Here is an 18,189-nt window from a genome sequence, read left to right as displayed (position 1 = left end):
TACGTGCATAATCATGGGGAACAGTTCAAAAGAGTTTGTTTAGAGCACTTATATTGAGGCATCCTGGCACAAAACACCACTTATTTTGTGATCCATACATGTCACTGTTTTCCATTGTGCAAGATAATAATAATAATAATCAATGAAATAATGATAATCACAATAACTTAACTAATAAAACAAAGCTGCGAAAACAATAAAATAAACATGAGACACTTTGTTGATATGACCTGCTACGTCACAATCGGGCTAGGCAACCGACGATACGGATTCGGCGTTTTTGGCGGAAAATGTCTGATTTGAATTTAAATTCGCTTTAAAATTATTATGGAGACTTTTTTTGCCAAAAGTCTCCAAAGTGCTCAAAAGTTAAAAAAAGGGAAAACACCCTATTAGGATAGTTGGAAAACTGGGAAAACATTATATTTGTCAATTTTCCTAGTTATTTAACAAAACTAAGGGCCAGTATGTGAGTTAAAGTTCCTTATCAGCTCTCCTTTTCGCCACAAGGGAAGGATCTGATGCTTTGTCGTTCTTCTTTCACCAGAACTAAAGTCTCTTCCTCCGTTTCGAGTGAGAATTTCTTCACTTTGGGCGCTGTTGGCGCTTCACGATTTTCACTACTTCCCATGCAACTGACTGGGGATTTGCAGAAGCCCAAACTCTGAGGTTTGTGATGAATCAGTTTACTTTCTCGTTCCCCACAGTTCTTCTTCGCTCCCTTCTGGAACCAGTAATTAAGCAATGAATCAACCGATATGCTCGATTTCCTGATGCCCCCATAACCGATCTGTTTAGTCTATTGACCTGAATTCTGCTGAAATTCTCGGTTAAAGGCCAATAAATTTGCAACCGCCAATGTTGTGCTTATAGCCAGCACACTTTGTCCAGATATTCCGCTCTTTTATTCGCTGCCGCTTAATTTATAGTGCAATTAGCCCAGTTACGGGAAGACGGCGTCCAGCTTAGTGCTAATTAATTTTATGAATATCTTGTTCGGAAGCTCGAAACCAATTTACCCTCGTCCGGCCGTTCGCAACAAATGGCCATGTAAATACAATTAATATGAGGATCAGGGTCGCTGCCACATGTATTATCTTAACTTTGTGTTTAAGTAGCGGCCAGAAAAGACGGATCAAAGAGGATGCGGGACTACAATGGGCCAGACTTGGAGTGTCTCTGATATTTGGCCTGGTTGCTTCCGATAGTCTACTGGTGGTTTCCCGAGGAAATTTGGAGCGCCCGAATTGAACTAAAATTAATTATTGCCGATAAGTTATCTTATGTGAGCGTTTGAAGCACTGGGGAATGACCAACAGCCCGAACAGCAGATTAAAATCGAAAATAAATGGTGACAAATTCGAAATCCGTTCGTTGACTTGCCAAACGAATAGCTAATATTGTAATGGATGGCAGGCCTGATTAAAGAGGTCCGATCCGATCATTAATAACAAAAAACCCGGTACAGGATCGGTCGTCTTTTTAATTTGTCAGAGGAAACAAAGCACCTGAGGCCCAAATCCGATATTAAATGGAGAGCGGAAAACACGGAGTTTATATTTTATGGTACCCCCGACGAAAATAACCGCATTTGTCATCGACAACTGGGAAATGATCATATTATTGAAAGCGACAAACAAGAAAATTCGATACAGGGAGGTTGGGATTAATCGCGATCTGCCTTGGCGCTCATGAATATATTGCTTCGAAATGGGGGATAAATCACTATAGAATTTGCTGCTTTCTACTAATTCCTGCTGTTTTTCATGCATAATTTGAATATAAACCCAACCGCAGACTTTGTCCAAGAAATACTCAATTTTGCTCCATTACATCACTTTTCATTGGGACGGCACAAGAAAGTCTGAATATTATTCCGGAGCGTGATGTGAAAGGAAAGTTGCTGATGACCTAAAGTTGGCAAAACAGTAGGCTTTTTAACAAATTTTTTAGATTGTTCATTCCACTCATGCCTGTTTCAAATCCTTGTATTCTTCTTTCACTGTTCTTTTGTGTTCTGCTTCGCTCTCTTGCACTTAGATTGCTATAATCAATAATCTTCTTACTAGTGCCTTGCATTTTGCCCCTAATTTCAGTCATCATCTTTTGGTTGTTGTCGTCCATTTAATCCATCTTTTCCTTGCTTCTATCATCCATTTGCTGCTGGGATCTCCATTGATTCGTGCGCCTTCTTCTCTCGGCATCTTCTTTCCGTCAAACTCTACTTAATTTACTTCTGCCACCACATTTACCAGATTCAAGTTATATTCAACTATAATTATGGATGCTTTTGATCCCCATTCCATCCAGGCAATTTCCGCCAGGAAAAACTCAAAATTTGGTCAAAAGCATGATTAAGCACGGTAAGTCCTGGGAGGTGATTAATAAAACCCTCGAATTTTTCCATCTGCCGATGAACTTCATCAGTAGCCCGAATGGGGCACCTGGAGCCCAATTACTTTATTAAAGGAAAAATGAAAGCTGCGTGTTCTAAACAGAACACAAATAAATTGGATTTACCTTCGTCAGACTTAAAAAAATCAAGCTCAGTCTTTTAAGAAAATTGCTTTTCAGCTAGCCAGAAAAATCGGTGAAGCTTTAGTTCTTTGGACCGGCCAGTAAAGAGTTAAAGTTGCCAAGTTAGTCGATAGTTCCTTTACAGCCCCGTCTGAATAGCAAATCGAAAAAGTTTCCCGAATTAAATTCGGGGAACTTTGCTGACCCTTTACATGTGTCTTTCATTTTGTAAACCTTTTCGGTAAATGTCGTTTTCAATTAGGGATTGGGGAAGTTTTTCGGTAGAGGAAAGTTTAGGCTAGTGGGGAGCGACAACCTAAATTTGGGGCCAACAGGAGAATTTTTGCAGCAAAAGGGCAAAACCAATGTATAAAAAGACTAGAATGTAATTGTTTGTCTTGTTTTAGGGTTTTTGAACGCCAACACTGACCCCTACTCGAAAAACCCAGCGAACTACGGCCTAATGGACCAAATCGCAGCACTGCACTGGATTCAAGAAAATATTGTGTTTTTTGGAGGAGACCCGACCAATGTGACGCTCCTGGGGCACGGCACTGGCGCTGCATGTGTAAATTTCCTGCTTACATCCAGTGCAGTTCCTGAAGGTAAAACTTTCAGTCCAAACATCCATTCAGTTGCACCGCATGTGTTTAATTGAACAAAGTATCGCTTTGGTCAAACATTGGAAAAGTTTTTCCATAAGCATTCAACACATTCGGGAGAAGTATTTTTCATTATCGCAGCATCTGTTCCATTCTTTTAAAATTCTTAGCGGGTTCCGCTTGGAAGCCTCATGAAACTCAGTTATATAGAATATCCGTGCGATACATGCACGAAACTTACTGAACTGTTAAAGAAACTTTTTACATATCTCGATGCTCCCTATTGATTTCTATTCGCGCCGAAGAACTTTTACTTAAATGTACAGAAGCGATAGATGGGCCTGTGGAGAGGGCCATATATTGTTTTCGAGAATGGAATCGCAGTTTTCGAGAAAATGATGGCTGTTTTGCTATCGGGAATAGCTTTATTAATAGAATCTGGCTTCCCTTTGCATGTTTTAGGATATCAAAGCTGAATATTCCTACTACTGAATCGACAGTTTTAATAGTCAAAAACTGTGTTGAATCCTCACAAGATCAAGCAAATTTGTGAATGGTTTTCATGCCTGGTTTTCAGAAAAACATTTTCAAAAAATTGTCTCAAATTGCCTGAAAATTGAAACTTTTGCCACTTATAAAGCAGATTTTGTCCTGGAATTCTGGAGATATGCGTTACTCTGGATGGAATTCACAAGCTCAAAATGCCCTTAAACTATTAAAAATTGCATGACAATTTCTTCAACCAAAGTTGAAACATTTTGGACGCTTATAACACGCCTTTCCCTACATAATTTTAGCATTTTTAAGTTTTCAGCTTTTTTCGATATTTAGTAAATAAATGCCAAACTTGGGCCTGCATAAACCACCGCTAATTTCTATATAAGTCGAAACGTTTTCTACGAATGGAATGTTGTTTGATCTACAAAATATGGCCACTAGTGAATTTCTAGCTTTATTGGTTTCTGAGAAGAAAGTTCCCAAACCGAGGCCTGCGTAGACAACTGCAAAATTCGATCCAAATTCGTAAAAAACCTTGAATATTGCCTGATGATGACTCAAAGTCGAAACTTTTTCCGCAATTCCACGAATAAAGCGCCTCTTTGCCGCCTGCAAAATGCAACCGAAAATGAGAAAATAATTGCCAAACTTGGACCTGCATAAACAGCCACAAAATTTTATTGTAAAATAAAAAAATGGAAAATTGCCTGTCGAAAGATCAAAACTTTTTCCACGAATAGAGCGATGCTTGCACTACAGAATATGGTCACTAATGAATATTTAGCTTCATTGGTTTCTGAAAAAATAAATGCCAAACGGCAAACCACCAAAGTCGATCGCAAGATTATAAAAATCAATGAAAATTGCCTGATGGTGACTCAAAATCGAATTTTTTACTGTTCATACAACAGACTCTATCCAATAAGGCCCAACTGAAATCTACTCTCCAACGTGACTAGTTCTTGCAAAATGTATAGGTTAACTCCAGTCTGTTTAAGCAAGAGCAAAATGCAGACAAAATTTCAAAAAATGCCTTGATGGTTTCTGCAAATTTCAATTTAAAACACCGGTAAAACAGATATTGCTATACAAAACACTCAAAAAGGAGGCTTCCTCGCTTAGTTAGTTTTTATATAAATTAAGGCCAAACTCCAACCTGCGAAAGAATCCTCGCGAACTGAAGGCAAATTTGAAAAAGTGTGTGATTAAAACGATATTCACTTTCCGAATGTACTTTGTGCAATAAAAGCTGTCCAAAAGTGATTTTCGTGCCACGCAAGTTGCAGAAGGAATAATTGCTAAACGCCAGGCTGCAAAATCGAACACCCAAACTAGACGGCAATTTGAAAAATTTTTGAAAATTGGCTGATGATAATCCGAAATTGAAACTTTTTGTTAAATAGAGCGATGCTTACCCTACAAAATATAGTCAGGAGTGAATCTCCAGCTTCATTGGTTCCTGAGAACGTCTAGCGCAAGGTTTTGTAAATCAAAAATATGTGAAAATTGCCTGATGATGACTGAAAATCGAATCTTCCACTGCCCATTAAACAGACCCCACTTAATAAGATCCGTATAAAATATACGCTCTAGCAAAATACAAGCAAAATTTTAAAAAATTCCAAAAAGTTGCATGATGGAAAAAGTTGCGTGAAAACTAATTCAAGGCTTGTCGACACAAAAAAAATAGCAGAATTTAAATATTTCCTTTAAACAGTGACAAATTTCACAATTTACAAGAGAATGATTGTCATATTAATCCTAAAATGAGTTCGTATACAAGGAGAGTGAAAGAATTCCATAATTCATAAATATATGATTGCCGTTTTCGTGTGAAGGAAAGTCGCAGTTTGAAAATAACAATTTTCTCCAAAAATTTGCTTGCTGCTTCACAGTCGCGTCAACACAAGAAACTCAGCCTTAAGCTGCTTAGCAGCAAACAATCTTCTGAGAAATATGCAAAATGTACAACGAAGTCCTCTACAAAATACCGCTGGGATTACTGATTGATAAATATGCATTTCCCGGTCAAATGGCGCATGAAAATAGAAAAAATTGTTTAAAATTTACATATTCAGACATTAATCGATGGGACATGATAAGCCATCCATCACACACGTTCAAATTGGAACACGTTGTTGCACTAATCCGGCAGCGTATAAATTATTTGGTGTGTTAATCGAGCGAGGTGTCATGAATTAGTTACCTGACTGCAATAGCTGCTCGGTAATGCAGTCTAAATGAGTAAATACTTTAAACGACTTTCGACTAGAGGTGGGATAAACAGTTATTTTTCTGTAACAAGGTTCCAACGTTCCAGTTCACGTTGGTAATAGGTTTCAAAACGCGGTTCCAAAAAGAACATGTTACTTTTAAAAGTTTTCATTAAAGATGCGCAATCTTATTAACTAACTTTTAAAATTTTTTGCAGATGCCTGAGTTCAAAGTATTACCCGAGTTAATTTTGGTACCACCGAAAAATACTTTAAAAAATAATGTCGACCTTACAACGCCTATATAACTAACTTTGATTTCATCTTGTGACTGAATTTATATCTAAAAATGGGTTTATGACGGTTCCAAAAACAACCGGTTAAATCTGCTAGCTGTATGTAACAATGTTATTTTAGCGGTTACGTTAAATACCGACCATCCCTACTTTCGACTAACTTTGTAAGGGAAAGAGGCGAAAATTGCGATGTAAACATGATTAACGTAGTTCTAAATAGTCAGCAGCAACATCATTAACGGTTAGTAATTCCAGCTAAAGCGTCTGGATGATGACGAAATTATAAAATGCTGTGCGTCATTTTCCATTGGATGAACGAATCCCCCGTCATGTCGTAAAAGACTGAAGAGACTGTTAATTCTGCCTAATAAATTCCAGCTCATTTGTAATAGAACTGGGGCGTTGCGTTAATGGAAACTGCTTCGACTGATGACGGTGCGGTAAGCAGAAATTCTCGTTAAACCTTATCAATGTCTATAGTCAACGTGCTTCCATTGCGAGAGTAGATTTAGATGGAGGTAACTGGCAAGACAGAGTGGCTTCTTGGGATTTATCTCAGGAGTTTTTCCATTTATTGTCCCTTTAATCACTTAGCAGGCTTGGAAGTGGAGTTATTTGCGCTTACTGCGAAATGTTGCGACATGAGCATCAGGCATTTTCATTTAACGCCAAATGGCTTCAGACGCACGTTTTAAACGAATAAAATTGATTTATTTGGACGGTGTTTAAAGTTCTTGCCCTATTGGCCAGAAAGGAGAATGTGTGAGCTCAATTCCCAAAGTACAGGAGGGAAATCACGATTAATTCACTAGAGCGTTAATGGCAAGATTTGAGGTCGAATTTCATACAGACGAGGATGCAATTAATATCGGCCTTGTGGCTAACTCAAATACAATAACCCCTTTATTCCATCCTGGCCGTTCATAGTTAATCTTAAGCTGACAGCAGATATTCGACTAATAGGGACACGACGCCCCGTTTATTGCCGGAAGTCGGTTGGCTTAATTGCTGACAATTCCGATTGAAAATTTAGTTCGAGGATAAACTCTAATTAAGTTTATTTGCACCTTACTTTCTTAGGATTTTAGAGCCATGCCCTGAAGAATAATCGCTACTTCTTTAGGAAATCGAGTCCAAATCTGTTCCAAAAGTTCCTAAAGCTCCCTTTTGGAACCGGAGTTGATTGGGCAAATGTAAGTTGGTTATCTACAAAGCTCCAACTGTTTCTTCTTCAATCCAAAGTCTCCTCCAGCGCGTTTTTTATTCACTCTCAGTCCAAGTGCATATTCCTATACGGTTTTGTTTTGTTGAGCATGTGCTAGCATGAATGTGTCGTCTGCACACATTAGAATTAGAACACAAAATGACAATTTTTTTTATTCAAGAGTATTTCAAGTCTTGATCAAATTGAGCAATGGTCAATTTCAAAATGTACCCAATCAAATGGAGTTGGCTCGAATCTATCGAAGTCGGCTTCCGGCAGATAACTCAATTACATAAAAGGGACAATGGCAGTTGGCTAAGTTTCAAGACGATTGGACCATGATTTATCTGAGAGCAGATAACTGAAATTGCATCGCGGAAATTCGCTTTGGATCACGATATTTGCGGGCTTAGAGGTGGATGGATCGAGTACTCGAAGGGAAATTGGAAGTTAAGAGCCTCCATGGCTCCAGCAGCTTTCCAAGATTAGCACAATTTGAATGGTGCCAGCCTAAGCAAATAGTCTCGATGAGCTGAAAATTACTCCTGCAAGTGCAGCCTGTTAGCCCCATATTGATGGTTGAGATCCCCGCAACAACTTGGCCAATAAATCCGCGTAATTCGCGCAATGCAAATGACAAAGTTCGCTGTTTTTAATTAAAACTTTCCAACATTAAGGCGGTTGTTTTTGTTTGGAGTGGAGTTGTTGCCCGATCCAGCGGTTACTCAACTCCAAAAGTAGCTGGGAAAACTTAAATGGAATTAAACAATTAAAACCTCGGTTAATATTTGCTTGGTATTGAAAATGGGGAACAGTAAAAAGTTTAATTGCATGCCACGAACTGAAAAAGACATCCAGCAAGTTGAAACAATTCTGCTGCAAAATCTGGATGATTTTCATGCAGTGGAAACTCCCCTGGTCGAGGTAGAACAACTGTAAATAATGAACTCCTACTGCTGATAGTGTGGGAATAAATCCAACATGGAAAACCTCACAAACGTCTGTAACACGAAAACAATGATCAGGTGTTTGCATTGAAAAGTCCGGGCCGGTTGCAACTTTTCCGTTTTATCAAAATAAATGACGATTATAAAAGAACAGCCATTTATAATTTCGATGCGATAAACAAGCGTTATCCAGTTTTAATTCCAGCAGTGGAAAACTGCGCCCGAGAGTAGTCGTAAAAGCGAACTTCCGGAAAAACTCGCCCAAGTGTTTCCAACAACTTTTACGAGTTTATCTTAAATTAAAATTTACTTTCGAGTAGTTTTCCTCAGCAGGACTTAGGTGAACCCTAAACGGAGTAAACATGATATGGCGGATTGTAATTCGTTGAAAACTGAAGGCAAATAAACTGTCTGCGTACTTCCACAGAGAGAAGGCAACTTCCATCTAATCTACGAAGTATTTCTGGGAATTGTCTAACTTTTATTCAAATCCGCAAAATCAAATTCGGATGCACCGAAAGAATGAATAGAAAAGCTCGCTCTTTGCTCGGCTGTTGAAAGTTGAAAATCGGCTAATCCGAACGAGTTTGATGCTAATACAAGCAGCACTTAACAGTTTAATAAATTACTCCCGCTCGAATTAAGTGCAAATTTATTTTCTTGATTGCGGCCATCGATTTACTTAAAACTAAGAGCTCACGAGTACGTGTCTGGAATCCGGATCTAACTTTTATGTGGAGTGATTCATTCGGTGACGAGAGGAGAATTAGTTTGGATTGTAACAGCTTTAACGCCCAGGCCCAATAAGGATGATACATTTCGAAGCTCTGGCTGGAGCTTTTTTGACATAAAAGCTCAAATGCATCCGGTTCATGAACGTTTGAATTGATTGCTTTGATCAGTCACTGTGTTCTGACTGTCGCAACTTACTGCAACGAGAACTGGGCTCTTTTAAAGCGCAAAATAAATTAGTTTGTCTGAAAAACACCAATCGACGAAACTGTGCAAAATGTAGACAAAAGTGCATGTGTAAAAACCATCAAGGATTAGTTTAATTTCTTTGTTTAATGCTTTTTCATGTCACTGCTCAACTGATTGCATCGAGCAGTTTTTTACCTGCCTTTCCAGCCTTGATAACCACTATTTAACGTAACCGCTAAAATAACATTGTTACAAACGTGTAACCTGGAACAGGAGTTACAGCTAGCAGATTTAACCGGTTCTTTTGGAACCGTCTCATAAAACCGAAACAGTTGAGTGCACTTCGAACCAGCTGCAACCTATTACCAACGTGAACTTGAACTGGAACGTTGGAACCTTGTTACAGAAAAATAACCGTGTATTCCACCTCTAATAATCTCCCAAATAAAAGGTCAAAAAGCCTGTTTTCTTTAGGGATAAAAGGCGTTTTTAATCCAGCTTCACCCCTAATATGCATGCAACCTTAGTTCCTCAATAAATATTATCCTAGACAGCGCAGTTTTTTGCACTACGTCTAGCAAATAAAGGTAAACATTTAACCAAGTAAACAGAATCCGAAAAGTTCCAAGTATGCGATATTCTGCACAAGAAATAATGGCGTCTTGTACCCATCAGTCGAACTCACTTAATTAATTATTAGTAGAAAAGTTAAGGGCTTCCAAGCAGGGAAACAATTTCAATTCGGCCAATTCGGGGAAGATTGGCCAGGGAAACGAGCGAACCTTTGTGTTTAGTTAACTGGAAGAAAACAGACAACTCGACTGTTTCCAGCTGATGCTTATTGGAATCCCGATACTGAAAATGTTCAAACAGATACATTCATTCATTAAGTTTCGACAATTTGGGTCAATTAAATTTGTTGCTTAGTCACCTACTAAAATCGGTAGAAATCATGAACATTTATCTGCTCATCTGTAAATGTTATGACCAAAGTGCCTGTTTTTGTGCCAAAAAACCGTAACTTTGGTGGTAAACTTTGTCAATTCTAACGCTAATTTGGTTTAGGAGTTCTCTTCCATCGAGCAATCCTCATGTCTGGATCAGCGCTCAGTCCTTGGGCTCTAGTGAAGGAGCCCTCAAGATACGCAGCTCTGGTAGCGATACATGCGAACTGCTCCCCAGAACTCCCACACGCTCATCTCCTTAAGTGCCTGAGGGAGAAGCCGATTGAAGCTCTCCTGTCCACTCCAGTGATCGCTCCAGAGTTTTCGTTTGCCTTCGGACCAAGCGTTGATGGAGTGGTGATCGACACTGGCGAACCACAGGGTGAGTAATGGAAGAAGGCTTTTCAGGGTGCGAAAGTTTCAAGCAGTTAGCAGTTTTTTCTTTGCAACTCCTGCAGTTGTCTCGATATTTTGCCCACAGCTACTCACTTGAAAGAGGTTGCACAATGCGAAATAATTGTGAGCATATATATGGGTGATGTTGTTGTCTGGTGGATTCTAGAAAATCTGCTAAATTCTCCGGGTTGTTTAGGAACTTTATGGCCTCTGACACTTTTTCCGTAACTACCCCCTGCAGACCGGGACAAATTGCAAAATTTTCCAAAATCGACTGTTCAGCGGGTTTTCACATAGATTTAAGTGTTTTTCTCGAAAACCGGAGCAGACACGAAAAAACTGCAAGGCAGGGAAAAGTTGGCCAACAAACCAAAGAATCCTTGGTGTAACTTAAAATCCTCCAGTGGCGTGCAGCAAGAAAGATCGTGGCAAAACCCGTGTATGACCCTTAAGAAATACATGACCATGTACTTTCAACGCCCAGTATTTTGCAACGAAAAACGCTAAATGCAGATTAATTTGCGATGTTCTTATGATTTCTTCCGGTGAAATGTGCCTGATGTGAACTTCAAAAAACCGATAATTTTTCGACTATTCGGGTTCTTTCGGGAATTGGAACTTTAAAGGAAACCCTAAAACAGTGTTCAATGTTTGCTGAGGATTCGGGAAAACTTGCAAATTTGAGTTACTCCGAAGAAATTGGTGCTTTTGTAGTTGAAAAACGCAGCTGCAAGCAAAAATTGCGTCGATTTCAACAAGGAATTTTTAGCAAATGATTCGTAGAAAAATTGTAAGATTTCCGGTGCTGCCCTTTTATGGAATCATTCCATTCATGACCCAGAGATCACTGCCGAAAAATTCAACAGATTTAGGAAACGATTAAAGTGCGAACTGGAGCTTTGCTTCCGTTGAATGGAAAGGATCAGGAAGTGAAGCAAAGGGTGTTTTATTAACTAGGAACAGTAGAAAACAGTAGAACCTTTATAACATGGAGGACACAAGCACTAATTCTTCCGCTGAAATAATGTCTACAGACTTTTTTGTATTTACTTCGATCTACCTTTTTACATTGAAGCCTTGAATGTGCAAAACATCAAACATCTGCAGCCAATAAACTCTCCAAAATGAGAAACACTCTAAACTTCCTCCTGAGCGCCACAAAACCGTTCAAGTTAAGCCTACACTTCCCTCCCGAGCAAAGACAAAAACTTGCGTTCTTTGCAAGTTCCGCCAAATGTACGGCATATTCGCCTCATCTTCCCGCAGTCTGGAGCCGTTTTACAAGCCATTGATTAATGCCTTAAACGTTACACACTGTTCCTCCGTTATTTGTTGCTGGTTTCCCAAAACACTGGCTACAATGTTGAGGTATTGCAGACTGGGAAAATCATCAATCACGCAACCGGCATTGTTTTATGAATGATTTTCGACGCCTTCGCTTGAGCGATTTATTTCAAACCAAGATCGTTGCTCAGTTGAAAGGATGTCTATAGCGGGTACAGGTTTTGGGGCTTCCTCAAGCCCTCGTTTCTCATTAACTGCTGAGTTTGCATTAAATCTCATCTTCGCTCTGGCCCCCAACCAGCCGACTTTACAACATTCCTTATTCATGTTCGGCAATAATGTGCGATTAATTTGCATTGTCGGTTTGGCAAACGGCGCGCCAACAACACAATTCGAGAATTAACGGTGGCATTAGAATTCGAATTTGAAGTCAGTGTCGAAACACAAATTAAGGCTCTCTGCTCATCAACAGAAGCGTTTAGCCATTAAAATATTAAGTTGAACGTTGCTAATCCATAGTTTCTTCAGTTTCACCATTGCCGTCTCCAGAACGCTCCATTTCAATATTTGCAATCTGCAAATATTCATTCATTCCGCAAAATGCTGCGGCAAGTGGAATACAATCAAAATTTCGTCCGCGTCCATATCAAATGTTTCATTGTAATATTTCACAATGGAACAATATAATATCATGTGTAGCCGTTCTCAGCCGGTCTCGTTTATATTAATGACGCCAGAGATAAAGCTGTTATGTGCGAAATTCACTAAACACACAGCACAATGATTCCATCTATACGTGTAGTTTAAACTGTTATTAATTGAACCCTTGGCTAATTTATGGAGAGGGGCCCAATCGACGTTTAATGGAAAACCGCAAAACTCGCATCCCTCATTAATTTGAGGCCGACTGCAGTAAATGGCTAAAAAGACTTTGTCGATGTCCCCTACTTGCCTCTTTCTCCTGCTTTGATTTTTTCTCTCATCATCTTTGCAATCATCTTGTCATTATTCTTGTCCAATCAAGTTGATGAGTTTCTGTTGCTTCCCCCAGTTTCTTCACTTGCTTCATCATCTTCCGAATGCTTCAAATGTTAATGCAAATTTAATCAAAATGCTGCTTTTCATCTGGGTCTGCCTTCTCTTTGCTTTTCTTCAAATGTTTAATTCATTAAGACTCCAACAACCTCCGGTGTTCGTAACATATAAAGGAGTAAAACTGGACCGCATCGAGCAAATATCTTCTATCTAGTTTCCCATCACGCCTCAGAGTTTGGGCTGGAAGTTGTCGAGACATAATAGGCAATTCCGATTCCATTTTCTGATCTGGCCCATATATTTCGGCGGAAGAGAAATTTATATTGCGCCCCAGTTAGGATATTAGCAAACAATTTACCTTTGCAGAGAGAGACTGGCGAAGCCGACGAAGTAAATCAATAAACAATGAAGCTATAGGAAAGTTGCCCCCCGATAACCGAACTTATTTAACTTTTGCCATGGTTTGGGCTTCAGGCGTAGCGAGAAAACTCAATTTGCATCATAATGCCGCTGAAATCGTCAATGAAAATCATTATCGTATACTTTAGGGCGGCCATTGTTCAAAATTGAGTTTCCCAGCTTCTGTTTTATGGTCGATGCAAAAGTATCTGCATAGAAGTTGGAGTCCAAACGCATAAAAATTTCAATTCGTCCTCGATCGGTAGTCAGTCCAGAACGGTTTATTTGCGAATAAACGCGAATCGAAAATTTCAGTATCTGGATAGTTCTGATGTGGCAAAAATTGTAAAAACTGATCTAGAGACAAACGAGCGAAAAGACTGTAACGCTTTAGGTATTGAATGATCGAAAATTCCTCCAACTGACTATAAACTGAGAAGATTTAACGTCCTTTTCCAAAATAATGTTTTCCATGTGTAAACAAGTCTGCAAAAAACGAATACGAAACTTATGCAGGCTTCACTCGGTTCCTTTCTCGTTTTGAGGGTTTGAATTTGTTGCCGCACTTTTTTATTCTTTATTTTAGCATTTTATGGATTTAACGTGAATGCGACATCCCGAAATAAATCGATATTCGAATGTTTTCTGAAACTGACGAAGCTTTCAAGTTGTTCGAAAAAAAACTCTTCGTTAAATGAGAACAGGATCCAAAGCTAAAGCGAGTAATGAATCGTTTTGATTACTGATTCTAACAAAAGAGAAGTCAATACCCTTCAACATGAAAAATATCTCTGAATGCTGCTGAATTGAAAAGAAACTTTATGGAGTTTAATTTCATTAATTAACTGTTTCTGTTTAATATCACAAAGTGCTAAAGCCCTTACTTCAAGGGTCTTTAGTTGAAACGCTCCTGGAGTTTTAATTTCTAACTTTGTTCAATATCGGGAAACTTTGCGTGCGCGATTTTGTGGCTTCGCGTTGGTTGTTCTACGGAAAATGTACCAATTAATGAAAACCAACAGCAGCATTCATGTTCATAAAGCTGTAAAGCCTGCAATTTAGTTTTATTTATTATAATTGATCTTTAATTTATCATTTTTTGCTTTGCATTTCAGGTGGTGAAAGCCCTCATTATTCCGACTACGAAGGCGGCGCCAGCAATTCCGGAAAGCCCTCAAAAGGTGAACCACAAAATGCCATCAACATCTTGAACAGCGTTTTACTTCGAAAATCGGTCATATCGAAGTTGAGCCGATACGATTTGCTGCTTGGAGTCGTTAAGGCTGAAGCTTACTTTGCTTTTAACGGTGAAGATGTGCAGGTATGCAATAAATTACAATGTTTATTTGGAATTTGTTTAGTTGAGTTCCGAGCTTCTTCTGCAAGCTTACCGTATATTTGTAGATGGATGTGCAAGAATGTGGGAACTTTTTCACAATCCACATCAAGTTACAAAACTTCTTCCTGGTATGTTCATAACATCCATAAGGGTTCCAACGACATCCAAAAATTCTTAGAAATTTTTTTATGCATTCATTGGTTTAAAGTTAGCCAGGCTGAAGGAGTTTTCCAATTCTTGTTAACTTTTAAGGTAACAAGAGTAGAATTTGAAGAGACAATCACGTCGAGTCGCGGCGCCCAACTGTATTTGAAAGAACGTGCTTGAAAACTATTCTGTCTCTGCAATTTTGGGCGCAAATCTGCCTCTAGAATCGAGCCGTCAAGCTGATAACAGATCGGAATTTTCCTGAATTATGGATCTGACAGTGCGGCCCCTTTAGAGCCAACTTGCATACAAAAGTTCCATTATTTATTCAATAGTTTCATGACAAGTTTCGTCAAGAAAATAAACTTTGCTGCTTTTCCCTCTTTAGCAAGCTTTAGCCCATCAGTTAGTAATGAGCCAGAAATAATTTCGCTAATGAAAGTCGAGGATAATCAACAAAAATAATGCAACCAGCCATAGAAAAATTGGATGTTCTTGTGTATTTCTTTAAAAGTATTACGCAGCTCAATAAATCGTTTGATCGCTTAACCTCAGGGAATAATATTTGCCAAATTGAATTAAAGAGTTTGGTGGCTTGGAAAATTGTTAAGTTGCGCTCTTCATCGCCCCAACTGTGTGGATGCATTTTCAATATTTGCTGCCCAATAAATTTTGATGCGGCTTTGAACATTTTAATGTGTTTGTGTTAGTTTTTTCGATTATTCCAAACCATTAGTTTGTAGAGCGATTTTAGTCAATCTGAGCACTTTTTAAGGGCGCAAAGCAGCAAAAGTTCTCCACTGGCTCGATTAGACAAACTATAACCGCGGCAATTTTCATTCAGATAAATCATGATTCGGCAGTCTTGAAACTTTGCCAACTGCTATTGTTCGACCGTTCTGTAATTGAGTTATCGGCTGAAAGTGAGATGACACCAATCGATTGCAGCCAACTTCTTTTCATATGCCATCCTCAAACGACCGTCCCTTAAAACATTACTGAGTCCCAATTGCTTTATAATGAAGTAGGTTTGTCGTCTGCTCCTGACGTTACTTTGCCGACGGTTTTTCGGGGTTTTCGATCTTTCAAATAAAAGAAAATTAACTGGCTGCAGAAGGTCCAGTCATTATCGCTATCTGGGGTGCGGCCGAAGAGAATTGGGCGACTTGAACTGCTGAAATAAAAACGCAAATTATTTGCAAACGCAACATCAATATAAATTCAAATTTTCAGCACTTCAAAGGTTTGTAACCAGGAGTAAATATTTGATTAAATAAGCTGGAAACTTCTCTGTCTAACGATGCAGGCAAAGCATTTGTGCCAAATATCTGTGGTTGATACTCAGACGTGCAGCCTCGCTTGTGTTTTTTCAGGGACAATTTTTGATGCAAAACGGGGAAATTAGGTCAAGTTCTCGCACTCCCAACTTACATGCCTGGTCATGCTTTCACGTGCTTCCACATTTCGTGAAAAATCAAGTTTTACCGGAATAATTTCTATCAGTTCTGGTGGTTCCCGACTTGATATTCTACGCTATTCACAGTTGTTGTAGAGTCTTCTTGTGAAGGTGACAAACTCCAGGTTTAGTAGTTGCTTTTGCTAAGCTTTCCGTTCAGTTCATGTAGAATCAACTGCCATCCAAACTCATTTGTGGTTAATTTTTTACCTGCTTAAGTTCGGTTATTGAGCGGCATTCGGATCCTCCAAACCGGAAAATTATCGCGGTTCTTTTGCGTGATTGAACCACAATTTTGATTATAGATTCTAGAGAGAATTTAACGCAAAATTGTTCAATAATTTGTTTTGAAACATCCATCTGTTTGATGCTTAAGTGGTGCCGAGCACTTCGGGCACGCCACTGAGAAGAAAATCGAAAAATAGCTGCTTGATGCAAAAGTTCAAAGTTTTTCCACTGTAGCATTACGCAACTGAAAATGTCAGAGCCGCTCAGCAAAGCGACCTAATAATAAAAACTTGAAAAGGTAGTTTCAAACTTGACTTTTACTGGAAGTTTCCTTGATTGCAGTATGGAATCGAAGCGGATCGTCGCACGAAAATCCTGAGAACGTTCGTGAAAAACACGTACAGCTACCATCTAAGCGAAATTCTAGCGACGATTGTTAACGAGTACACTGATTGGGAAAGGCCCGTTCAGCATCCAATCAATATTAGGGACGAAACGTTGGAGGCGCTTTCAGATGCCCAGTTTGTAGCTCCCGTCGTACATACCGCCGATTTGCACTCAGCCGAGCATCGAAACTCCTATTTGTACGTTTTTGATTACCAGACGAAGTTTGGTGATTATCCGCAGGTGAGTGAAACCGACTGATTATTGCTAACCGAAAAAAGAGAGCCGGGAAAACTTTTAGATGGAAAATTCAACCGAATATTGCTTTACAGTTGGATGATCGTAGATAAAGAAAGAGGCTCCCTTGCATTTAGCTGGAAGCATAACTCTAGGCTCGCAACCGTATTAATAACACTCCTGACACGTCCATAAATTCGAGCAACTTTAAGTAATAATTCCAAAACCTCCCCAAGGCAAAATTGCTCGAAACTTGCCGCGATATTAGACGGTGTAATTAAGCACGTTAAGTTCAACCTGCATTCGCACCTCGTACGGCATTGCGATTTGTGGCTCTTCTTTTCTACTAACATAATTGGATTTTGTTGAAGGAAAATAGAYACGCATGTTTAAACATGCATAGAGCTTGACGAAAAAGAGAGAGCCAGAAGCAAGCCAGGAAAGCAAGCGCTTTCTGGTAGCAAAAGTTTGTTTTGTAAGGTCGCCAAAAAGCATCGGATTTAGATAAGAATTAAAAAGGCAAATGAAAAAATGAGGTTCCAAATTTCTGTTTTTTAAGTTTATTTGATACAACGGCCAGACGTCCAAAATCTACGTTTGAAGTTCATTGGCTTGTTTCCAGCAGAATTTTCAAGAAGAAATCAACGTCGAGCTTTCGTGGTTGAAGTGAAATGCCTTTAATTTTGAATGTGCAACTGCAAACAAAAAGTCAAAATGACCCTCTAGTCGTTCCTGATTATTATATATTTTTTCATTTCTTATGCATACATTAATTGCTTTTTGACTTGATGTTTTGAGCATAACTTATATGTTTGCTTCATCATTTGGTGCTCAAAACACAGGGTTTCCGAAAAATGCCCATACAAAGTTCTACTGCATTTCGTGACCGGAAACCACAACGATGTTGTCTTTTTACAAACTTCTTTTTGGGTATTTCGCCTCAAAAATTTTTGTCTTTGAAAAAGACAGAATTTCCTCACGTCTTTTATTACAGATTGATAAATAGTGCTCCTATTTTGCAATAAGAACGAATTATTTATCAAAAAATTGATTACTTTTTGATAAATAATTCGTTCTTATTGCGAAATAGGAGCACTATTTATCAATCTGTAATAAAAGACGTGAGGAAATTCTGTCTTTTT

The 18,189-nt window shown here is 38.9% G+C and overlaps 1 protein-coding gene across 1 annotated transcript in view; it reads left to right on the top strand.

Annotated features, from left to right (window-relative positions):
* Positions 1–18,189, top strand: part of LOC109537612 (neuroligin-4, Y-linked) — a 126,441-nt gene that overhangs the window by 91,060 nt on the left and 17,192 nt on the right. The window contains exons 3-6 of the mRNA XM_048662585.1: positions 2,925–3,122; positions 10,264–10,524; positions 14,372–14,577; positions 16,769–17,053. Of these exons, the coding sequence (XP_048518542.1) occupies positions 2,925–3,122; positions 10,264–10,524; positions 14,372–14,577; positions 16,769–17,053 (950 nt within the window). The remainder of the gene's footprint in view (positions 1–2,924; positions 3,123–10,263; positions 10,525–14,371; positions 14,578–16,768; positions 17,054–18,189) is intronic.

The sequence above is a fragment of the Dendroctonus ponderosae genome, unplaced genomic scaffold (genome assembly GCF_020466585.1).
Source record: "Dendroctonus ponderosae isolate FM_Combo_2020 unplaced genomic scaffold, Dpon_F_20191213v2 Dpon_F_20191213_11, whole genome shotgun sequence".
NCBI classification, from domain to species: domain Eukaryota; kingdom Metazoa; phylum Arthropoda; class Insecta; order Coleoptera; family Curculionidae; genus Dendroctonus; species Dendroctonus ponderosae.
Note: the sequence above shows the minus strand (reverse complement) of the source record. Positions and strands in the feature narration are given on the sequence as shown.